The sequence below is a fragment of the Anguilla rostrata genome, chromosome 4 (genome assembly GCF_018555375.3).
Source record: "Anguilla rostrata isolate EN2019 chromosome 4, ASM1855537v3, whole genome shotgun sequence".
Classification (NCBI taxonomy): domain Eukaryota; kingdom Metazoa; phylum Chordata; class Actinopteri; order Anguilliformes; family Anguillidae; genus Anguilla; species Anguilla rostrata.
Window position 1 is genome coordinate 52,504,534 of NC_057936.1, and position 26,386 is coordinate 52,530,919.

Genomic DNA, 26,386 nt, shown 5'->3' on the forward strand with positions numbered 1-26,386 from the left:
ACTACTCTCATGGGCTTGCCAACCAGTGCCAATGACAAACTTGCATACCATAATGTCCCCTACAAAATGGAATATAGTACTACAAGATACTGAAATAAACTGTATTATCAAAAAAAAAAAATGCAACACATTGTAATAAATGGGCAAATACACAGAATACAAGAAAACAAAAACACATTGCTGTGAAACATATTTAACATTATACATTCCAAAAGGTCAACATACGCTATATGACCTAAAGTATCTGGACACCCCTTGGTTCCTGGGCTGTTTTTCATGGTTTGGGCTAGGCCCCTTAGTTTCACTAAAGGGAAATTTTAATGCTACAGCATACAATCCCATTTTAAACGATTCTGTGCTTCCTCAACAGTGTGGAGAAGGCTCTTTCCTGTTTCAGCATGACAATGCCCCTGGGCACTCAGCGAGGTTTATATAGAAATACTTTTGTCAAGAACGTGTGGAAGAACTTGACTGGCCTGCACAGAGCTCTGACCTCAACCACATTCAACACATTTGGGATCAACTGAGCCAGGCTTAATCGCCCAATCAGTGCCAGGCCTCATTAATGCTCTTCTGGCTGAATGGAAGCAAATCCCTCCAGCCACGCTCCAACATCCACTATAGAGCCTTCCCAGAAAACTAGAGGTTGTTATAACAGCAAAGTGTGAACTAACACCATATTAATGGCCATACTTTTGGATGTCAGACGTCTACATACTTTTGGCCATGTACTGTATTATTAATATATTGAAATAGATTTAATTTCCATAAGCTTGGAACATTATTCTCTGGCACCAATGAACCTAAAGCGCATTTGTGCCCTACCGTGACAAGAAATCTCTCTTTGCATGTAAAATGTTATCCGTGCGTTGATTGTGCTAAATGAAAAGCCATTTTGGCCTGAACATTCCTTCTCTCTTCTTCTCTTCCTACAGTTTGTTTGTTCTGAATCCTTAGCGGCTGATTATCTCCACGCTTTCACAGTCACCTCTAATCTCACCACATTGAGCTCCTGAATATACCATTTGCTGTGATAACGGGGTGTGCTTTCAAATTACTTGACCTTTCAGATACAAATCACATAATGCCGCATTTCTTTTCTGCAGGAGAAGATGACTTCCGATCCGGTACGCAGGGGTAATGTAGCTGAAAACAAACCAAGATTTTTTTTCCATAGCCCATATGCTAGTCACAGACCTCATACTTTTTGCCTGGCAATCTGACTCAATAAAAGGTAATCTGTGATTTTTGGGGATGTACACTGATATTAGGGTGATAGCAGTATTGAAATTGACCAGTATGGCTCGACAATTATCATTTATTGATATTCGTCACAATTCGATTTTTCATATTGTGCATCCCTAGTGATTTCATTTGAAGAAGACAAACGCATGGCATGTGTATTAATATGGGGCACATGGTCACCAGATGAGGGCAGCATCCTAGCTAAATCATCAAAACTACATGTACAGTATCTGCCTGGGCCAAACTAAAAATGTGACAGCCCAGGTTCTACACCAAGGATAACATAACTTTTTGAGTAGTAATACAGATACAATGATTTTTATATACAAATTTGCACAAACAGACAGACAGTAGTCCTGACTATTGTAGCCACAACAGCAACAACAGACCACAGAACCTACTCTACTGTGTAAATTAAGAGCATGTTGGCTTTTCAAGAATGATTCACGTGTTTGATGGGTCACTGCAATTACATGGCCTTGTGCCAATTAAACAAACAGGCAATGTCTTTATTGCAATCAACAATGCAGAATTGTTCACAATTTAATCTACATGCAGTTTTAGCTGTGTTTTCATTCTTATTCTGTTATTTCCTTTGCAGATAAGGTAATCCAGGGCAAATTTAGGAGCTTTCATTCAATACATTATCCATTTATACAGATTAATAGATTGCTGTAGGTTATACAACCATTATTACAGCCTACTTTCAAACCTGGAATTAGCCGATAAAACATTACATTACATTATATGTGCTTACTGCAGCAGACACTCTTAATCCAGAGCGATGTACAAATATGGAAAACATCTGTGTTTTTCTCAGGAATACCAAAATGCAATAACCCATTTACCTAACTGCTCAGAACAGTGCTATCCGCAGCACAGTACATCATGGCATACAGTGAATCTAAATGAACCAGCTCCTCTCAAGAACCAAGTCATCCCTCCATTGAGAACAGTACTGCCTCTTTTCAGAACAGCAGGAGCTTTCTTAGTTCATACTGGGCATGTCATATCTTTCAGACAGCTTGTGTTGGTAATTAGAGAAAAGCATGTTTTTTCTTTTTTTCAATGCATCCCCACTGTATACTGGTGCAGGTTCTTAATCAGGGATTTCCACTTGAAAACAGTTTGTTTTGCCACACAAATAAAACATATAGTTCTCCTCTAAAATTGGGTAGAACTGATCATCTGTAATGCACTACATTTGAAGCTTCCAACTCACTGGGGCACTGTCAATCACAGCAGTGGGAGACCCTGCTATGAAGAACAATTTCAATTTGATAGCCATTTAAGTAGCAATGTGTCAACAATGTAGCGCACACAGCAGTAATCTCTACCTGCTTAATAATGGTACACAATGACATTTGGCATTCACAAAACGATCTGTTTCCCTGGCAATCTCACCAAAAAGTGCTTGATTTGAATGTCACAAAACATCCCCAGACCCATCTAAGGGGTAAGTGGTCAAATTACGGAAATGTAGATTGGGTCTCATCCTCTTGTCATGAATGCTGAATGACGTGAACATGTCTGTTTGAAATATGCCTTGTAGATTCCTTCCACTGCTTTGTGTCCTCAACAAAAACAGTATTAGGATCTGAGTTTTTAGACTGTCCCTCTATCTACATCACCCACTATCATAAGGGATGGGTGACAGCATATGAAAAAAAGGTATTAGAAAGAGCTTGGGAGGGGAACAGAAGTATCGAAAGGGGGAGGGCTTAGATGCACTGTGGGTGTGGCTAGCGAGGGAAGGAAAAAGATAAAGATAAAGGGCTGGGGATGATAAGAGTTAGGAGCATTGGATAGGGAGAGGGGTTAGAGTAATTTTAGACAGGGAACAGGGGTTATTATTAACAGCACTGGGATGAGTGACAACCTTTGTTTAAGCAGCTTTGTCACAAATCAAATCTGATGTGTTACAAATTCATTACGTAGTGACAGCACCTCTAATGAAGCACTTAACTTTTTCTTTTCTGCACTGAAGATAGCTAACATCCAAAGGAATGCAAGAATTATAATACACTAGTGTCAGCTGTCAAGACCGACAGTTAGCCAATGGGGCTTTATCTCTCTTTATAATGTGATTTTTAAATTATTGGGTTGCCACTAGCTTTCACTTTCAATTGTGCTGGGCTCAAAGAAAATCCCAGATGAGTTCAGCTGCTGTGAGAAAGACTTGGGATTGTTGGGGATCTTAATGAAACCCGACATGACTGATTTTTGGTCTTCGAATAGAAAATTCTTGACCAACCTGTAGTTGAAGGGGGGTGGGGGGGGTGAATTCTGTTCTCAGGTGTCTACACATAACAGCTGCTTCAACCCCCTGTGGTGTGACACCCACACGTTTCCATGTTGAGGGAATGAAAATCTGCACCCCCCACTCCGCCCTTCTGTCTTGTTGCCGTGGACAGTCATGAAAGATGCAAGGTGACCCAATGTGAACCAATGTATGATTGTGGTGTCTCTTCCCCACCAAGCTCTGCAAGGATCCCTCACAGGAAGTTACAGCTGCAATCCATCATTTCCAACTGTGTGTCTTGCATGAATGTATAATTGATCATTAGGCATGCTTCAGTGCAGGAGTTCTAGAGTTCACATCTCTGAATTAACCCAAATCACCTCGCCTTTTATTGTTCGCTTTTGGGTAGGTGATTTACGGCCAACAGGGAACTATGGAAACCAGCCCTCAGCACCGGGCTACAACATTCTCTAAGCTCCCCTAGCAAAATGACCAAAATACAGACTAATAGAAAGTGACAAACTTTCTGGATCAAGGGCTTTACTGCAGCCCAAATTCATCTGCCTTATGAATATTGCTGCTGTATCACTGTTATAAGGTGGCTTCCACTGACCCGCTGTCTCATCTTCTCAAATATCACAGGATGTTTTTTTCCTTTCTTTCTATTACTTTCCTTTAATTGGTTACTTTATTAGAATATTGGATATATGCAGCCTGTCAGATTCAGTCCTTTCTGTCCTTTATTGTCCATCAAGTGAAAACTTTTGGCTATGATGAACATGGGAATTTTTTCCAATAAACATTTACAGTGGGCACACTTTTTCAGCACAGTAAAACCCTTGAAAATGGTAAGGGACATCACAGGTATGACCCCAACCTGGGTGCAAAAGAGATGACTGATATTATCCCAAGCTGGGAGATCACACAGAAGTAGAGGGGGAAAAATTCTGAAGACCCCCCTGATTGTAATTGAACGTGATAAGTGTAAAAAACCGTGTGAAATTGCCCACTGGTGTGGAAGAAACTGTTTGAGGGTAGAGTGGTGTGGAAGGAACAGTTTGAGGGTAGAGTGGAAACTTTTGGACATTTTAGAGATTCTTCAAATTTGTCTATTTTTGCAGTGCATGCTACATTAGAGAAAAATGTGAGGGAGGGAGAGAGAGTAAAGGGGGAACTGATAAAGAGCATGTCTGCGTTATGGACTTACACAACATCTTTTTATAATTTCAGGGTTGCAATGATTGAATAATTGGATGTTCAAATACAAATCCATTCCAATAACCCTACATTAATCATACACATTACCCAAGCCTGATGGAATTACGTCGGTCTTTGTACTGCTTTGCAAATCCCATTTTTAAGAAGTCAGTGTATCGGACCTCTACACGTAAAGCTCAAAATTGTTTATTGAACCGAGCGCTCCAAGGGTTCCAGTATAGTGAATACCACCTATTGGGAATTGGAGGTAGAGGAATTAAATCAGGCAATCACAGCAAAATAGTGCTTATGGCATATAAAGAAAACAGTCACATGCAATGTGATGAGTGCGTGTGGCTGGTGTTCCTTCTCATGCAGGCTAGCAGTAAGTCTGTGATGAGGGTGAAGGGTGTTTAAATGGCACACTACGGCTGAACAGTCAGGCACGAATTAAGCTACCGCCACCATGCTGCAGACATTGAGAGATTTAAATGGGAGATTTTATAGCTGATCTGTACAAATTAAACATTTGTGCACTGGAAGTAATTAGGGTTTTCCAGAAACTCAGTGAAAAAGTGCTGAGTTGCATTTTAACAAGAGGTTTGTTGCAAAGTGCAAGCAGCAGCAGGTCTGTAGGAGTGGTAGGGTGTCTCACTAAGAGGTGCAGCCCATCCTTATTAAACAAGCCTATATTAGGGTTCAAAGCTGTGCTTATGAAAATCCCTATAGCACAGAACCTCACAGACACAAATCTCAGAGTTATGGACTGGCAATTCAACAGACCCCTGTATAAAACCTGAAAGAGCATACACAATTAGCCTAAACCGTATCCATATCAAAATCTGAATTATCACTAATGAAATAAGTCAAGTATAAAACAAAATGAGACATTGTGGTATTTAGACAAAGCTTATTCGCTAATGCTACTGTAACAATGGCAATGAGGGGACATCCACTGTGATTGCTATAAAGGACAAAAACTAGAAATAAAAAAAGTTTGTAAGAGAGACAAAAAGACAAGATTCTGAAAAGGATATAAATATATTTATGAAAAGCCTTCATTAAAAAAAAGTACTAATGAGATACATGAAAGTTTGATTATATTCAAGGTTTAAGCCCAATGATGCAAAAGGACAACAGCCAATGAACAAAAATAAGGCACAGTTTAATGTTAGAAAATAAGGAAAATATTTTGGCATCACTTTCAAAATTATGAAGATTTCAGTTGTGAATGACCTGCATCGCTGATGTGTTCATGTTTCAGAAGTTCTACTATTTTACTGAAAACAGAAAATTGAAAACATGGCACATTTCCCAGCCCTGACCCCACTTGAATGGTGAAATACACACCATTTTTGGGGGGTCAATTTTGAGTTTATTTTCCCATAACCTATGCCAATTGTACCTCTTGGGTTAGGGGATAAATTGAAAACAAATACTGCACTGTACAAATAGTATTGAACATAGAACACTGTCCAAGTATTCAAAATGGTACCCTGAAAAAAGGTGTGGGCTGCTTCACCTTATAAAAAACTAAACTTCAGTACAAGCTTATTTAAAACATTATATAATGTAGCATTATCTAAATTATAGTACCAAATACACACAGAGAGCACCAACCAGTAGTTTAATCATCAGAATTTTTTTTCAAGGGAAGATAAGGAGTCAAACAGACCTTTGTGAATATTTGAAATGTAATAACTGGCTACATTTTCAAAGGATGAAATTTAATTATTTTTTATTTCTTTGTGAAATAATAGATTCACATTCAAAACATGGAGTTCCCTGCCCAAAACAGAGAGGAACATTTTAACATTTATGAGTAAGCACACTTCACAGAGCCACACTACAATATAGCCAGCAGACAACAAACAGTAAAGACACACCAAAGGGAAACTTCTGTTCCCAGCAGGGGTTACCCTTCTCAGCACACAGACAGACGGCTCCTCTATGGAAAATAGAGCTCCAAAGCTGGCAGTAAAAGCACAATAGCATTATTCCTCCACTGTAAAATCTCACAAAACTTTGAACCTACTAATGTTTGAATATTTAAAAAAAACAATCCAGCAAAAATCTGATACTGGCTTCATCTAAGGTCCACACATTAACACACACACACACACACACAGACCCGCAAACACAGGTTATGCAGGCATGCAAGACTGATTAGTTGAGTCACTATCCAAGTAGTGCGATGTCTGAGTCCTTTTCAGGACTACTTTTACAACTTCCCCTGACAATGAATATGCCAGGGGCACAAGACTGATGCAAAGTGTATTCCAAATCCCCAAGGACAGATGAAGTTCAAGCTTTCTTATTTTAATTATAGAGTAGGGGCTTACGGTAACAATAAAATATCAGGCACTTGAATTGCAGGAGTTTACAGCATAGCCAAACTGAAAACATCATCAACTAAAAAAGGAACATTACCAAATAACATCCATGGGAAGATACAAGATTTAATTTGGAGGAGGGTGGTCACCCTGACGAAGAGTGCGAATCATGCAATATTGGGAACTGGCAAGAAATCAGCTACTCATGCTTTTAAGTTTCACAAACACGTTCTATTGACCCCCTATGGATCCGACATTATCCTTTCATACTTCACTTATGATCGGCAAGTGAAACTCCTGAGATGATCTAATCAATTCTACTTGGATAAAATGACGGTCTGTCTATCCGTTCTTTGCAGTGGTAGTGCTCATTTGGGCGTCACTGCCTATTATTTTGAATAGTTAGCAGACTTTCAGAACAAAGTGAATTGGCTTAAAAGGTTTATGCAAAACTTCTTTTGAATGGGACTTGTGTTATATTAGCCTGCTTTGAAGAAACAGTTTTACAAAACTGCCAAACCCTATAGCTTGGCATCATTTCATTTGGATCAGGGCGATACTTGAACGAGGATAGAAGACCGCACTTCCTTTGGGCCTGGGTTAATCCCTTTTTAATTCCAAAATGATATTTTCCAGGAAATTCTAACTGTATATTCTGCCATCCTTGTACTTAATACACAAAGCCTAATTGACTTGATTGAGTTAGAATTTCAATGCTACACACTCTGGGACTTTCAACAATGCTGCATGCAAATGAGGACAATTGTTTGAAAAGAAAAAAGAGTTAATACATTACTTCAGTTGAAACAGACTTCTGTAATTACCCCGAAAAGCAGTGAAAACTAAATCAAACTGCAAAGCACTGCACCCTTCAGTTATCTACCAATGCTCTCTTACAGTGTTGAACAGGCAGACGTTTTAATACCCCTTTACTGTAGTGGCATTAGGACAAACAAAACTGTTGGTTCACAACATTGTCAGATGGTCCTACGATTCACTTAGTCAACCGGGCAGTGATTCATCCTGCGTAACGTATTGTTTCTTTCTGTAATGAAAATGCCCAAAAACAAACAAACAAAAAAAGGGTCAGAGACCCTGAGACTATTCCACGAGGAAGGAGGAAACTATTTTGGTATGTGCACAGCACTGAGTGCACTCTGCTCAGGACTGGTTCTTTTCTAAGTCACTCCACTAGGCTGACTAATACCTCAAATATTACCTTAAAATCATACATTTGTGAATGTTCATTTTTGGCTGGCAGCTGAAATATTCATGGGTGTTTTGAGACAAGCCTCAATGAAAATAGGTAGGTAAAAACTACATATGAATTATTCCAGCAAATACAGTTTGGCATATGTACTGTACCAAACCACAGCTGTGCAATGGGTGAGAAATAAACATGAATACCGAATTTCATATTTTCAGGTCAGAGTGTGCCCTGAAACAACATAACTACCAGAATGAAAGCAGTGTTTACCATTATGAATTACTTTTCTTTATATACAGTATCAAATGAGGCTTCTGGTACCGTACGAGGCAGCATCACATATTGATATGGATTACCCTACCTTCATTTCCATGTATCAACGGCACTGACATCGTTTTAAATAGTCAATTTTGAACAAGGCCTTTCTTTGGCTCATGTTCTGGTTTATTGAAGAACCCTTTCATATCTAGTATTTCCTTGGACAGTTGCTGGCAGTGATGCCCTTCTCTTTTCACAGGGAGTGAAAGAACAGGAGTTGAAGGAGGAATGGAGAGCACAGGGGGATTTCAGGACTTGTACAATGGCACAGCTTTGCTTTTCAGTCACATTCACTCAGCCAAGGCTCTGACCGATAAGTTCCCGGTTTCAGGGCACACACGCACCCACAACCAAGATTTCAAATGATGACCTAATTGAAACCATGCTCAAATAAGCCTGATTGACTTGAAAGAGGCATCCCAAAATTGCCCTTGGGAATAAGTGTCATTTCAGGACTCTGCAAATCTATGAAGTTGCTGAAAATTGTAGTAAATTACAATGAGTCAACCACCGGACCTTGTACTCCAGAGGCCACCCAGGAATGACCTCACAGCACTTCATCATGGGAAGCACAGAGATGGCAGATATTGATGCTGGACTAGAATGCTAAGACTTTCAGATGATCAAACCCTTCATCTTGCACTTCATCCCTAAAACAAACCCTGCAGTTATACGAGAAGGAGCTCCTCACAGCCAGAGAGACAAACATAACTACTGCCAGCGTACTTCATTTAACTCAGACTGTCTAACTGCTTCACACTTCCACTGCTGCACATCAATTGTGAAAAGTCACCAAAATGGACCGATTCATTTGTGCATTATTTTGCCTTGATGGCATTGAGTATTACTGAAGGTGACACTATCTCCAGGGGGGATATGGGAGACAGGGTGACCTAACAAGTTCCTACACTCAGACACTTCCCCTGTTTTATCCCCAGAGAGGGGTTCACTACACTGCTTCCAGCACAAAGGGGAATAGTGCCAATCGTTTCTCAGGGACAGCAGACTCGAGCCCTGCCATCCTTGCCCTTGCATAATTCAAGAGGCAGCACCGCAAAGCACTGCACCCTTCAGTTGTCTACCAACACTCTGTTACAGTGTTAAATAGGCAGTTTTAATGCCTCTTTAGTGTGGGGGCATTAGGACAAACAAGGTTGTTGGGACATAGCGTCATCAGAAAGTCCTATGATTTGAGATGGCCAGTTAGTCATCCTGCATATGGAATTATGTCTTGCCATAATGAAAATGCCCGATTACAAAAAAGGTCAGTGAGACTGAGGAATGAGTATATTCCACGGGGAAGGAGGAAACTAAATCGGGAAGAACCAGTCCTCTATCCAGGACTGGTTCTTCCCAAATTTACTCTACTAGGCTTTCAAAAGCATGTGACACATCGTTCGGTCACCAAGACAAATTAATTGCCTTTAAATAGGGACATTAACCTACGTTGCATTTGGAATGCACTCATCAGGGGTGCTGGTCTGACCTCATTTAATCCCAAAAAGGGCTTTGCCTGCTGTGTGTCCAATCTCCACGTTGCACAACCAGAGATAACTTGCTTTAAACAAGGTATGGTATCAGTGGGACTCTGGCTCCCCTTAGGAAGCCCAAAGGCCATGTTTTAACTTGTATGGGTTAAGGAGTGGAACAAAAAGAGGTGGTAGCAAGGCAACATGGGGCATGAGACAATTACTCCAATTGACAAATAGTAAATGTCTCCAAGCCAGACGCATTTTGGTGAAAATTCAACCACAAAGCAATCGTACGTGGTCTCAGTACAGCCCACAACAACAGGGACCAGACTAAAAATGAATTCATAAAATGAATATCAAAGAGTTTGGTTTCAGACAATGCTTTCCTCAGGGTATGATCAAGCATTAAAAGTTTTATTAATACAGAAATTGAGTTATGGTGTGTACATGAAGGGGATGGGGAAACACTCTGATTGACTGTCATTGCAGGCAGTGACTGAAGTGGTGCACAGAACATTACCAATCATATGGAATGATTGCCTATATGTATCAGGTTCAGGGAAAATAAAACAGTACAGTTATTATTATTCTAATGCACCAAAATGTAAAGGAGCATTTTTAATTATTTCTATGTGTATGATTACAATGGAATGTTAATGTGCTGTGGGTTCATTAGTTAGTAGGAACAGTTGCAATGATGCAATCCCTTTGACTTTACTGTAAATTAAAGACGTTATTACTTATGCATGAGATGATTCATTTCAGTACATGCAGCCACTGCAGAAAAAAAAAAAAAAACAGTTGAAGAATTGGCATAATAATTGTTTTTTTTTTTAATTTAAAAAAACAAGAACAATATAATTGAAATATCGGTTGAGCAGTCAGGTAATAATTTATGAGACTATTTCACCTTGCATGCAAAATGGTCACAGATCTGATAAGATATTTTCTCAGCCATTGGTTTCACAATGAACACATCACAAAAAAGCTTAAATAATGTTTAAGTCTCACAATAATCGGTGACTTAAACATTATTTGTTTTAATGCTAAATACATTTTACATAATTTTCACATGCTCTGGAGTGTTACTAGTACACGACTGACTTGCCTTGTTCGAGTGATCACTGAAGACAGGTATTTTAGTAAAAGAAAATGCAGACCAAGAAATGGCATTGCCAGCAGCCTGCCTGATGGTTGCAGAATGTATGCCAAAGACTGACATTGTAAAAAGGAATGGGACCTCCAGACTGCATTCCTATTTATATTTTGTGTAGAGAGTCACAGAGAGCTGTCATTGCAGGCTCAAAGCAAAATGTCCTTCCCTTCTCTTAAAATCACAACATGACAACTCTGTCTGTTTTTATAGGGGCACTTGAACCAGGAACAAGAAAATTCTGCCCACAATTTTATATTAAAGATAGTACTTACGGTCAGAAAAAAACCAAAAACAAAACCCCTATTTGGCTATGTGTCAAGGACAGCAGTGCCTGGCCTTACTGTTGAAGCTGAAAATAGGGTCCATACCCAACAGCCTTTAGAGAGCATGGTAAAACGTTAGAATGAGCACTAGTATTTCCTAGACCGATAACATGTACTGTACTGGCCGTTACACGTTGCATACTGTGGTCAGGCTTCAGGCTGTATTTGTTATCTACTTTGCTGTGCTTGGATTATTTGTCCAATGTATTTTTTTAAGCACACCAACTGAAAAGCACTGTCTTTGTCAGCACAGAATTTAATCTAATGCAAATGTAATTTTTTTTATGAAAAGTAAATGCAATTCAGCCTTGGGATGAATTCACATTGCACATGACGACGGTATTTCTGTCAGATATTTTTCTAGTACAGTGTAGCATCTAAATTAGTTATGGCGCATAGGATGGTGTCGCATTAACATTCTTGTATATGAAAATACATTTCTTAGTTTCGGGAGTCAACAAGCTGCTTAGGATAGTACAATACATGTCAGCAGAGGATGTCAGGATTGTAAAGCACCATGAGGTAGTTTTAAGCAGGGTATTAGCCTGCTTATTCATCCAAACAAAAGATAATGTAGAATATTTAACTGTGGTTAAGGCTACCATGCTAATGTGAAAGATTAGGTTCTGCTACATTAATGGCTTTGAAGAAATTATATAATGAACTGTGACTGAACCAAATATTTTTATAAATAATGAGCTCCTAATGGGATTTACATACCTTAACAGAAATCAAGATAAGCCAAATGATCTGGCAATAAAATAAAAAGTGTAAAAGCATATTTGGCACTGCCAGTAATTGTTATGCATCGGGTCAAACTCATTTTACTTGGAACAAATGACTGCTGCTACTATAACCTTGTTTAATCCATTCAGACAATAATGAGGTTGCTCCTCAGCCACTGTCAAGGTCCCTGACTAATCTGGGTTAGAGTTAGAACTACTGAACGCACACGCACACATATGCGTCCTTTTAAAACACAAAATGATTTCAAGATCCATAATTCATACTGTACATCTCTGATTCCTGACACATAAAAATATAAATGCAGGTGTTGCTGTTGCAGCGTTCCGTGGGCCTACCTGTGTTGGTGCGGTAGGTGCCGGTGTGGCCTGGGGGCAGGGGCTCTGCCTGGCTCTGACTCAGACTCCTTATAGGGGCCTTCTGGTAGACCCTGTCCTCATAGATAGGGTCGATATGGTGCTCGGGAGACGGCAGCGGCCGCAGCTCCGTCCCCAGGTGGCTGTGCTGGCTGCTGTAAGAACCCCTGGACCCTGTCCACAAAGGAAAACAGTGGCATTCACATCGCTGCCATGGGAAGCCGCCATTAACAATTCACACTGCTTAGTCTCTATGATTATTAAAACATCGATTTCAGCATTGATTAAGCCATCTCACGCTGCGTGCATCAACAGGTCTGACAACTTCTGACAATGCTTCCGCTGTTGTCACCGCTGCTACTCCCTCCTCTGACATTGATCGCATTAATTGTCCCTTTTGTTCAGTAACAGAAAGAAATTGCACATCAAAACTGACCACAGAGCAGCAAAGAAGAGCCAGTCAATATCAGCAATCCTTCCTAATGAATTGAACATGCTGGTGGCTACAGACGAAAGTTAGCAACCTGCTTACTGGAGAGAAGGTCAGTTCAGGCCCCAGTGGTCTGCTCTGGCCATCAATGCTAAAGAGATAGTGGGTGTTTGAGTGCTCAGCAGATCTATAAATCTCTGGACCACTCCCACAAGCATTCCTTCACAAATGTTCACACATACAAATTGCTCACAATTCCCCAAAAATACCTAGAAAAGTTTGAAGGATGTGAGGATGTGACTAAAAATGTAATTACAGACTATCTATGAATTTAAACTGCAGTGCTTTCATCCATATTAAGCTGAGTCTATATTTTTCCACCTATTATGAACACCCAAGGTGCACAAAAATGGGAAAAAAAGCACTAAAAATAAAATAAACGCAGCTTTGGGTCTGAATGTTTGACTCCCTCTAACAGGCTAATGCAGTGAGATGCAGTCTGACTGAATGTGGGCCTCAGCACACTCGAAATGAGGCTTTCACCTTGTGTGTGGTGGCCCTCGTCATGGGCTACAGAAAGTCCTAATTCCATTAGAAGGGGATAATTTCACTCTTCACGCCAGGCCCCAACTCTGCATTAGTTTTCACCAGAATGTAATTCTCTAAATTTACAGACAATGAGAACCTGGAGTTTCAGCCCTCTCTCCGTCTAATCACCTTATCAGTGTCAGCCAGCTGTATGCCTCTGTTTCCTAACCTGATTCCACTGCTGAGCGGAAGATCTTAGGGGATAAGTAAGAACTCACTAAACCCAATAGAAACCTCAACCGTTCCCAACGAGGTGAACAAATCTTTTTGTGGCAGCCCCAGGAAGGGGAAGAGCCTGGATCTGTCAATCAGAATTAGAGGAAAGCACTGTTTACCAAGAAGGCCCACATCCATATTCTACTCTGGGAGTTGAATAGAAATGCCACTAAGAGCTGGAACAAGGAGGAAACAAAAATCTAACAAAATGCTGTCAGCAGCACTGGAACTTCTGCTGTCCATCAATTAGTTTAAAACATCTACCTGGACATTTATTTGACAGAAAGCCTTTAGTTGCAGGGCCACCTTTGCCCATTATAGCACCCGAACATTCTCCAAAGCCATCTTTCAATAGGACAGGAAATGTCTATCTGCATTTCAAAACACCTTTGGTCTGTTGTGATAAAATGTCATTCAAAAAGCAAGCCCCATTTTCAGATAGAAACTCGTTGCAACACATAACACAGGAAGTCCAAAGTCATTACATATTCTTATATCAAAGTACTTTTTCCCCAATTACTTGATCTTGTGTTATGGATTGATGTGTAGACATGGTTTTTAATGAGTAAACTGAAATTAGGATATGCTTCCACATAAGTCCTCATTTGACAACATTCTCATGATTGTGTGTGGTTCAATATTAGCATAAGTCTGATAAGCTTGCTTCAAAAAGCTGGAAATGAAACAGACAATGGCTCCTGTTGTCTGAAACTTACTTTAGTCTTAAGAAAATACGGCAATTGTTATGACGTTAATTACGGTCAACCTGGAGTCACACCAGTGAGAGAGAAAGTGGCCTGAAAATTGGGCTGAATCAAAGCCAAGCACAATCACTTTTCAATCGATTTGCTTTTAATCTACACAAGAACATGTTCCTTTTTTTTCTTCTGAATAGAGCAGGCATGGTTGTGGCCATGCTTGCAATGCTTTCAGAGTTACACAAACAAGCAGCCACTTCTGAAACAAATAAAGCCATTAAATAGCACTGACGTAAATCAGTCTACATACAGAAAATGTTCTATATCATAGAAATATTGTGACTTCCCTATTTCTTTTGCAAAACTGTTTGCTTTCATTACAATGTCTTACAAATTCATTTGTGCATTCAAAAAGGTTAATACATTGAATGGAAATGAAAACATTGCTACATTTCCAATGGAGACTTCACAACTTAATCCTTAATGGGACTATAACACATTATTCACATACAAAGCAAATTAAATTATTTACCAAGACATATACATTGCAAAAACTATTTTGTTGCATAAATTCAGAAAGAAAACACATGGCATTTAAATCTTAAAGCCATACAATTGTGTAAGGCTGTTTTGAGATAATAACTGTACCTCTTATCTCAATACTCCCTCACATTGGATAACATCATGTTCCAGTGCTGGGAACAATATCAGCCTGCAAATTAAAAGTGGTCCCCTCAGACTTCACTTCCTTTGCCTTCCTTCATCCAACTCCAAATTCACTTGAGTTACCTACATTCAGCAAATTGTATATCCACAGACATTAGCTTCGGGACATTTTTATTTTTTTTCATTTTTTTTTCAGAGATGCCGCATTTTGCTACGCTGAGTTCTGCATCCGCCTCCATTGCAATTTCCTCAAACATTTCCCTCAGACTTAAACGTCCTTGGGGCTTAATGACACACATCACTTGCCCCTTATGAACAGAGCACCCAAAGCTCTACATCATCAAAGACAGAAAACCTAATGCAGCAAATCCACTGTAAAGAATGGGCAGCCTAATGCACCTCACACAACTTCCCCCCCTGTAATTGCCTGCAAGTGCGATCAACCTTGGGCCCTGGCCTGCAAAGCCCCAAGGACCACCAACCGCAATAAAAGGGTGCCGACAGTAGCGGAATCCCACCAGGCACACCACGGCAGGCGCGGGCGGCAGAGGTGCACGCCGCCCGCCAAGGCGCTGTGCTTTAATCAGAGGGATTCCGGGGCGCAGCCAGTGGTTACGGCTGGCTCGGGGCCGCCGTCCCCACTTCCCTTCCTCCGTCAGCTTGGCGGCGGACTTAGCCCGAGTGACAGGGGATACAGCGGGAAATCAATAGAGCCCCGCACACACTGAGAATATCAATTTTCCAGGTTTTTTAGATAATGAACTGCTGGGTAACACTTGATTGTCTAATTCTGGGAAAGCAAGCTCCTCAGAACAAAATGGTGGATGTGTCAGTCCCTCCTGGATCTGAAAACAGCCAGTCGACCTATCCATCAGCTATCACCACCTTTTTCATGCTAATTCTCATTTTAGACTGGCCTGTTTGACATCCTCTCTTACTGCAGTCCATAAGTATTTGGACAGTGACACAATTTTTGTTATTTTGACTGTACTCCAGCAAATGAAACAGTGAATTTAAGGTTGAACAAATGAGGAACAAGCATAACCTCCGAGGGTTCACTGCAAGACGCAACCACCGGTAAGCAGTCCGGTTAGAATACATAACACTCTAGAGTTCCGGAACAAAGTCTTATGGACAGATGAGATGAGTACTAACTCGTACCAAAGTGATTGAAAGAGGAAAGTGTGGAGCAAGAAAGGAACTGCTCATGATCCAAAGCACCTCCCGCCATCTGTAAAACACGGTGGAGGTAGTGTAACGGCTTGGGCAAGTATGGCTGCCACTGGAACTGACTTACTTGTCTACACTGGTGATGTCACTGCTGGTGGCGGCAGCAGGATAAATTCTGAAGTCTACAGAAACATCTTATCTGCTTTGGCATCTAACCAAATGCCTAAAAACTAATTGGACGGCACTTAACCAGTGAGACAATGGTCCCTAACGTACTGCTAAAACAACCAAGGAGTTTTTCAGGGTCAAAAAGTGGAATGTTCTTCACTGGTCAAGTGAATCACCTGATCTGAATCCAATTGAACATGCCTTTCATCTGCTGAGGATCAGACAAGCCCCTGAATGAGACAGGGAGTTAGAAATTAAGATGGTTGCAGTACAAGCCTGGCAGAACATCACCAGGAAAGATGCCCAGCATCTGGTGATGTTTCTGGGTCGCAGATTTAAAGGCAGTCATCAAATTCAAAGGATTTGTAACAAAGCACTAAATATGACTACTTCATTTATGATTATGTTAATTTGTGCAATTAATTTTTGTCCCCATAAAATGGGGGAACCATGGATAAAAAGGGCTGAAATTACTACATTTCTCACCCAGTATGGATATAAATATCCAAAAATTAAACCTGATAGTCTATTTTAACCTCATTGTTTCATCTCATTGAATTCCATTACAGGCATTTAGCAGATGTTTTTTTTTTTTCCCAGAGTGACTTACACAACTTTACATATCATTGCATCCATTTATACACCTCAATATATACTGAATCAATGCAAGTGACGTACCTTGCTCAAGGGTGCAATGGCAGTGTCATGCCTGGGAATCTAACCTGTGACCTTTCGGTTACAAGACCAACTCCTTACACATTATAGTACACAGGAGTAGACCCAAATACTTATGGACTTCACTATTATATATACTGCTTAAAAATTCAAAAGCAAAAAAATAATTGATTTATAGAGGCACAACTAATTAAAGCCATAGACTAATGCATGAGTCACACAGCTCATCTTTATTCTTTACCTCTTTGATGTTTTGGTAAGCATTGCTAAGACAAATCAGCTTTCATATCAAAGTGCTGCACTCTTTCAAAGGATGAGATCTTATCTGAAGACTTAAGACGGAAATAAAGCAACCACACTTCCTTTGCCATTTTGCATATGCTAAAAAACAAAAGAAATATTCAAAAGCAACACAGATCCCATGTTGCCATCATCCTGATATACAATTCTACCTTATAAACAGGTCGAACGTAGTTCCCTGTTGTGTATGAGATTTAACTCCATAATTCTCAGAAAACAACCCATGGGTTTTAGCCTAATTCTGAAACAAAGTGCATGTGTGTAAAGTTTGTTTATTTCCTTAAAATTAAAAACAGAAAGAATCAAAAGCCTGAATGGCAGACCTGATTAAAAAAACTCCACCTTTATAGCTTAGCACACACCTTTTCACCTCTAGCTACAACTGCGCTAGCAGCTGAAAGGTTTAAGAATGCTAGTGCCTCTCCAGGGCTTCCATAACCTTACAAATGAGAACCAACCGAAGCACAACAAAGAAGGATCCCTTCCGGAATAACAAAAAAAAAAGCTCCACTCATTTGGCGATGAGTTTGAAACTGCTCCTGCAAGACCACGAGATGTCACCAGACCACGGTCACTGGACGACGTTTTGGTTGCCGTGAGCAGGATGCCTACCTGCTAGGCTGCCGGGTCTCTGGAGCGTGGCAGTAGCGTAGAGGTCATGGGAGAGCTTGTACTGCTCGGAGGAGTGCACCAGGCGCTTGGTGGGAGACAGAGTGGCGTAGTTGCCCACGGTGGAGCTGATCTGGTGGATGGGCGAGGAGGTGGAGGCGTTGGGCGTGGAGGTCACGTGCAGGGGCGAGGCCGGCAGGCCGGAGGAGGACACCGCCGCGTTGATGGGCGAGCTGCTGCTGTAGGACTTGGCCAGCCGGCCGGGGGACTGCTTGGGTGAGGAGATGCGCTGGGTGGTGGCATAGCCGGGCGTGTCGGAGGCCGAGCCCAGGCGCTGGAGCTTGGTGGGCGAGCCGGAGGCCTGCATTGACAGCGGGGAGCTCACGCGCTGCGCCGGCAGGGTGGAGCTGGAGTAGTACATGGAGGTCGGCTGCTGGCCGTCGGGAAGGTGGAAGGCGCTTCCATGGCTCGGCGCGAAGGACTCCCGCGACTGAGCGGACTCTCCGGCAGCGAGCTGGGCCACTCGGTTCGATGTCACCTGCGGGACCGAGCACAGCACAGGACACCCTGTCACTCCAAAATCACAGCTGTAGGCACATTTTGATTCTGGCTCATGCCCATGTAGCCAAATGTCACAATCTGGGGTTTCACTCTGTTAACTTTTGCATTACTGACTGATCATGCGGTATCATGAGGACATCATAGAGGGAGTAAGGAACACCAAGTCAGAGTATTCAGTCATGATTCAAAGTTGCAGTGTGTCATAAAATTGTAATTATGTACAATTATGTAATTGTAATTAAATTATGGAGTCCTCATAATTTATTTGTCCCTTACTGGCCTAAATAGGAGATATACTTTCCAGCACACGCAAAACAGTACTCTGCATTACTCATGTGAGGTTCATCTTTTTTAAAGTGTTGCTTAAGGTAAAACGAAGTGTTAAAGCCTATCTATCAATGCAGTATGAAAAATGATAGTGCCAATGCTAGGAGACCTTGCAGCTCTACAAAGACACTCCAATGTATACTATATTCATTTTGCCAGATAGATGCACTGCACAAGATAACTTAAATAACCTCACCTTCGATAATCTAGTCTTCATTCAATGAAGCATTTTGCATTTAAAAAAATCTGAATGTGATTTATCGTAAGGGCAATTAACAACAGTTTCCATTGCTCCTCATTTTGAAACCCAATACAACTGGATATAACTTACTTCCAAAGAACTCAAGTTATTTTTTAACACAAATGCACATTTAGTGCTACGCTTGACCACTATTAAGACCATATCCTTTTGAGTTTGCTCATTCCTTTCAAAATGATTTATTTAAAAAGCTGTGAGTATCTGGGAGTGCTAGCCAGGGACATCCACTTGCTACATCACTTCTAGCTAAGGACTGAATTTAAATCAACCTTGACAACCAACCAACTTTGTTGTAGAGCTTGCTTAAAGCTCAGGGGAATGTGTGGAAGAAGGCATGCAGCAATTTCAGTGCTAGTACATTAATCCTCCATTATCCACACCAAGTACATTTCTGTATAAGTCGAATGTCAGTCATTTGTTGTGGATCACAACACCCATGATGGTTTTCTTGAAATGTACCAACGTTTTAGTTTACAAACAGAAATATGATTGCAATTCAAAATATATGTGCAGACACACAAAACAGTAATACCACATCCGAAATAAATAAAAGATCAAAAGCACAAAAAGAGACCTAGCAAGTGTGCGTGCATGCATAGTATGAATATATACATGTGCAATGTGTGCATGCGCATGTTCTTTGGTTGTCTTGAGAACCTGTTTACTTCCATAAAGTGACAGGGCTGTGCATACTGGGATAGACCCAACCTCAGCAGGAAACCAGACAGGACAATTTCCATCTCACCTCACTTTCAGAAGAACACTTCAGGACTGACTGGGATACCTCTGTACTGAAACCGTTACCAGGTGCCAGGTGCAGATAAATTATTTATGAAACGAGAGGTTTGTGGCGTTATAAATATCCCTGGAAAAGAGCCCCTTTCTGATGCACGGAGTTACATAAAGCAACCCTCCACTTGCCTCTTCAGAATACATTCCAGAGAATCATCTCGACAGGCTAAAACATTACGCCACCGTCCCTGACAGACGCATCCAGAAGTAATGGAGAGATACTGTAAGAACAGGCACAGGGAGATGCCAAAGAGTAGGGACTGTTAAAACAGCACTGTTTAATGTTGAGAGAGACAGGGAGAGAGAGAGTTAACTTTTCTTTTTTTTAAATTTAGAAAACAACCACGTCTCTGTGAACTAAAAGTCTGATCATGAGGAGGGGATATTTGCAATGCCATGCATACACCAGTGAAGGACACAGAAAGATGAGAGTCTGGGTTTCACGCAAAAACAACTTCAGCAAAGAGCACCTTGCCACCCCCTCCATTAAAACACCATGCTTTCCTGGTTACTAGCAAACTGACCTACAGGGGTGACAAAAAACTGCAGATAAATAAAAACTTCTAACGAGGCTATGAATCAATGAACAAGATTCATTTTCAAATCACATACATTGGCCACATGTAAACATATGAATAAATGAATTGATTGAGGTAATTGCTGCAGAACTGCACCAATCTCCAAGATACACAGGACAGTACTGTAACACAAAAGACCCAAATCTCCTGATAGAAGCTTCCTTTCTGGAGCCTTGATCTCATTACCTATCGCAAAAAGAGCAAAAATTACATCCCCGAGCAATCTTGCTAATGCAATGAAATAGTCGTACATTAAGTTTCTGACCACATCTCCTAGGCAATTAAATAAATAGAGCCCCTGGCTGCAATTCCCAGTTTCTAATCACGTCTTTGAAGCATGCTTGTGAAAATGAAATAATAATAATAAAAAAAACAGACGCTGAAAGTTAAGAGCTGCTTCTCTTTTCCCAAGAGCTTCATCATTCTGCCCTTGCCACCACGCCTCCGGCTGCAACGGAAAGTGACGCGTTCGCTCGGACCGCATGATGCCGAAGGACTGCAAGCCCGCCACGTACCTGGTTGTAGCTGTGAACCGCTCCACCGACCTGGCCGCTGCGCGGAGGGAGCTGCGATGTCGACGAATCACTCAGGGCGAGGGTCTGGTTACTATGGTAGCTGGCTGAGTACTGGAAAGACCCTTCTGGATTGGAATTGAGCTGCAGTGCGCTCTGGGATAGGAGGCTTGGTCCTGTGTTGAAAGCAATTTAGAGCAGGCAGTGATGCAGACCTCAGCGAGGCGGAAGACGCATACATAATTTATCAGGAGGAGCTGGGAGTTACTGAGAACACGTGCTCCCCGCTGTCAAAATGAGGCCAGCCATAAAGGTAATCAGGACCTGTTCGTTTTTTGTGAGCAGCTGGTTTCTTGAAGTTCCGTTTTTGGCAACGTTCAGATCTTGTCAGCACATTATAATTTGTCAAGTGCTGGGCCAAAATGAATGTAACTTTCATAATGAGCATGTTTTAAATATCGGGTCGCTCCGTATAAATAGGGTCTATGCTAAAAACAATGTACATATTATTATTATTATTATTATTATTATTTCTCATAGAATATAGCACAAAAAGAATACGTTGTTTACAATCAGGTTTCCTGTAAGAAATAATCTAGGGAAGATTTTCAGAAATAAGTTTTCTTTGGTAAATATTCATTACACAAACCCAACACTAATAACAATATTTTTATGTGAAAAGCTGTTTCGCAGAGAAGCAGCGGAAGCTAAGAAATGCTATGTGAAATGGACTGTTTGCAGAATAATAGCTCCCATAGAACACAAAAACACTTAGACACAAGTCTAGAACTTAATAATTAACATGTAATAAATCTAATTAATGTATTATAATATTGAAATATTAAAATAATGGCTGTTAATGTGGCCTCTATTAAAGCGTCACTAAAATAACTCATGACATTTGTCTCATTTAAAAAGGTGAGGGTGGAATGCTGTTTCTTGGTGATGGAGATGGAACAAGCATCCAGTTTGTTCCTTAAAAAGTGTGGATGATTTTTTTCCCCTCATAAAGTGTGAAGGATATTTTCAGAGTTATTATTATTAACATTCTGTAAAACAGAATGGTGCTAGGTGAAGCTGTGTGAGAATTTATGTATGTTGTTGATACTTACAGATGCTTAAGGTCTGTCCTACCTAGTTTAAAAAATCCACACCTGGAGAGTGTGGCATATCAACATTATTATCAGTTATCATTGGTCAACTGAGGTTCACTATGATAGAAAAGGACGCATGATGATTTATAGAAGTCGGACTATCATACTGTAATCCAGAAACAAACACTCCGATCAGCACTAGATATGAACATTGATATATGTTTATGGGTAAAACATCACATGAATTATTAATGATTTTGAGGTACGCGTCATTACATATGCTTCCAAGAAAGGGATGAAAACACTTTAGCAACCATTTATGGCACGTTGTGTTAGCATTGAGTTTAACTAAGCCTGCACTTAAGAGACATAATCCTGGCATAGCTGTGCCAGAGGCCGGTCGTTCATGCATTAAATATGGTGAGGTGCTGGTTTCATTTTGTGGTGCTTAGGTCTGTGACCTGTATTGCGTCTCAGTGGAGTTAAATATTTCATTCTGCAGCTATATTTACAATGATGTTGATGAATGCAGCATAACCAAGCTACCTACCACAACTGTAAGCATTCCCATATGGATTCCTAAATTATGTACCTTTGTTAAAACAATTCCTACATGCTTTATGCAAGTAACATTTTTGTATTATGCAAATGCCCCCTTTTTATGCTTCTCTGGATAATAGATTCAGCAAAACACAAAAATATAAAATAACTGTTTTTTACTGTATACTATCCTAAAGTATTCACTAATATTTGTGATGTGCTTTATATTCAATGGGCTGTGCATCTTGAATGCTGTTATAGACGTTTTCCCACTGAACTGAATATCATTGCTGGAATAGAAATAGAAATTGATGCAGATCCATGTCTGCCGGATGAATGGATGAATAACCAAAAGAAGAATGGAAGGATAAGAGGTGAAGAAGATAAGCAGCAAACTTTTGGGTCAGTCAAACAAACTTTACTGGTGATGCATACCTTGAACTACAAAAAACAAAACTAAGGAGTCCTTCAGCTTAGGTTTAATTTATGTATTACAAAGAACTTACATCAATACAGAGGCTTATGAAATGATTGATATTCTGTATACTTATGAAGTCTTTCTGAAATATAAAATTATGCTGTTTCACAGATCACCTCCATACTTTCAACAGGCTGCATATTAATCTCTTTGGCATGTCAATACTATTTGGAAGTCCATCCACAATCCTCATACTATGGGGTGTAATTATTTTGCTAATCACAATTAAAAAAAACAGAACCTTCACAAATGCTGAATGTGCCGTGGTGCAGTTGGTATTTTTCCTCAGAAAACAATAATTGCAATCATTCCACATACCAACATGTTTTTTTACAACTTTGAAAGTACATTGGATATATCAATATTCATGAATGCCACTGAATTCTGGTTTAAAAGTAATCACAAAACATATGCCCCGTAGCTCTCAAGTTTTTGCTTAGGATACTACATTTCTAGTCACCATTAAGTGCAATTACATCACAAAAAACTAAGAAGAATACAAATATTCAGTGTTAAAATATAGATGTATTCCTATTCCTTGATCTATGAGTGTGTTTCATTTTCCCTTTTTCTAGTTCATACTTATTAGGGGGAATTTAAAGAAACAAGCAGCTACATATACAACTTCAAAATATTTTCTTTCTATCTCAATTACAGATAAATCAGTATGTTATGTGAAAATGAGATGGAGAAAAGAAAATTTTAAATTAATCATTAAAATATTTTTTTGTCTTGGTTGGGCATATGGCACATACCTATACAGCACTGACAGTTTGGCACTTTTCAGGGTTTTCTACAGAAACAGCCACAATGACCACAGGCTCTCAGCCCTTAAGAACATTAACTTCTGTACATCCATTACATTACATTACATTTATTTGGCAGGCACTTTTATCCAAAGCTACGTACAAAAAGTGCATATGGTACCAAACATCATTGGAACGACTACAGAACGCAGGTCTGATAAGTTAAGAACATTGACTCTGTATCTTCTGACCTCAGGTCAACACACAAAATTCAGATACAACTTCACATGTCCACACAATAAAGCCCCAAACTATTTTGTGTTTTCTTTTTTCCTTCCAAATTTATCATAACAAATCGATAATTCTTCCACTTCAACATTTAACTACATCTTCAAAAGGATAATAACAACACCTGGACAAAATAGTTTGATCAAAGTAGCCAATTGCAGAATACTCAGATACACAGGCAAAAAAGGCAATATAAGGAAGTGCACGTGATGCTATTTCAGCCAATAGAACATGTTTTTAAAAAACCTGTGGTTATCTTATAAATTAAACAACCTCTATTCCAAAACAATGCTATTTCAAACCCAATGTTTCCTAAACTAATTAATGTAACTTGGCCCAGTGTTTATTCATTTTACCATCTGAAGAGAATGCGGTCATTCAATCCTTCCTCATTCTGGTATCAATACTTTCAATGGCAGGCCTAGATTTTGTAACTTTTAATTGATGAATTATAGACAGTGCTTTGTATGTGTGAATAACTTAGCATGCTGAAAATATTTTTTGTTGAGATAAATTATTAACACATAGACTCTATTTGTTTCATTCTAATTCGTTCATATACTACATGATTAACATCATTGGCATCAGCAGAAAGGTATACCTTACAATAATGGTACATGCATGAAGAACTAAATAAATCAGCAGTAAAGCAAAAGGAAAATCTCAACTGGTGATAAGAGAGGTCCTTACTTTCACTTGTTGAGAATTCTTGAGGGTCAAGTATGCCAGACTCTTGAAGAGACCTGATGCAGGAGTCCACAAGCTCTAGGCCAGTAGTCAGCTCCTCCTCAATATCCTTTTGTCCGTCTGTGAAACCAACAGAAGAGTACGAGGAAGATTAACAGCCCTACTCCCAATGGGCAACCCACATACGCTGCACTGTGGCATGTGATTCTCAGGTGAACAAAGAGCCAGGGAGGAGGTTTCTCTTTTAGCAATTGCCATCCTAGAAATAAGGTTGCTCTGCTTCATCTCAATTACTGACATCTCCCTGGCATGTTGCCATGGGGTAATCGTGGTTTAAAACAATGGATTAATCTCTCCACTGCACAGCTATAAATGCAATGCAGCGCGCTTGGGCTTTGATTCTGGTTAATCTGGGAATGTGTAACCCACTGACACAGAAAGCCAAGGGAAAGTGTATCCCAAAACGGACACGTATCTGGTTTATGTGTGTTCCTTGTGATCCTTTAGCTCATGAGGGCTTGCCACACTTGCTTTGGAAAAGCAAATCCTCAGATGTTTCTCCCACCAATTTATCCATATGGGTAAAATTCAAGATAGGCAAAACTTTCTGAAGTTTTAGCTCACAAATGTATCTTCACTGTGGTGGATATACATTATAGCCAGTATTGTTAGTATGTTCATTGTCAGGACAATAATACAATAGTGATGTAGTAAAGTAATATAAAAGTTAAGCTAGTCTGTGGACTAATAAATAAATAAAAAATGTCACAGCAGTTTATATTCAATCAACAATTTTCCTGAACTTGTCCTGTGGTAATTGGAGGTGTGTTTGTGTGTGTGTGTGTGTGTGTGTGTGCACGTGCCATTGCATTTTTCCAAGTGAACACAGTTTGGCATGTTAATTTTTCAGTCCCCACTCAGAGCAGGTGAAATAAAGCCACACATGAAACTGAGTTAAGGTCAAAGTTAAGGACAAATGATTATTGAATCCAGGCCTTAATAATGTAAATCTCTACCAAAAAGCAAGGGAGAGTGTGCACAACATTTTTTGGGCTCTGCATATTCACTTTTTATAAAAGAATATGACATTAAGTCACGCACAGTGCCAGAATTTTGAGAAGGACAGAAAAAGTAAATACCTTGGGTATTCCAGCGAAACTGCTCATCTGCTGAACTGCAAGAAACAAATGAAAAGAATCGTGTAAAACCTTGTACAGACAAGGCAAATTCCCATGTCCAATACAGACACCTCCATTACCATCATCATCCTCATAACCATCATCATAATTGTCATTGTCTCATCATCATCATCATCATCCTCAACATCATCACCATCATCATTAGTAAGGGCATTAGGACTACTGAACAGGTAACTTAATGACCTCAATACTAATCTCTTCGTGTTCGGTCC

The 26,386-nt window shown here is 40.1% G+C and overlaps 1 protein-coding gene across 6 annotated transcripts in view; it reads right to left on the reverse strand.

Moving 5' to 3' along the window:
- ctnnd2a (catenin (cadherin-associated protein), delta 2a) overlaps positions 1 to 26,386 on the reverse strand; it is a 268,642-nt gene that overhangs the window by 115,812 nt on the left and 126,444 nt on the right. For all 6 annotated transcript variants that reach the window (XM_064333165.1, XM_064333164.1, XM_064333163.1 and 3 more), the window contains 5 exons: positions 26,115 to 26,149; positions 24,979 to 25,095; positions 21,146 to 21,318; positions 18,117 to 18,651; positions 12,576 to 12,767 (listed from right to left, as the gene is read on the reverse strand). In XM_064333165.1, coding sequence (XP_064189235.1) covers positions 12,576 to 12,767; positions 18,117 to 18,651; positions 21,146 to 21,318; positions 24,979 to 25,095; positions 26,115 to 26,149 — 1,052 coding nt within the window. The remainder of the gene's footprint in view (positions 1 to 12,575; positions 12,768 to 18,116; positions 18,652 to 21,145; positions 21,319 to 24,978; positions 25,096 to 26,114; positions 26,150 to 26,386) is intronic.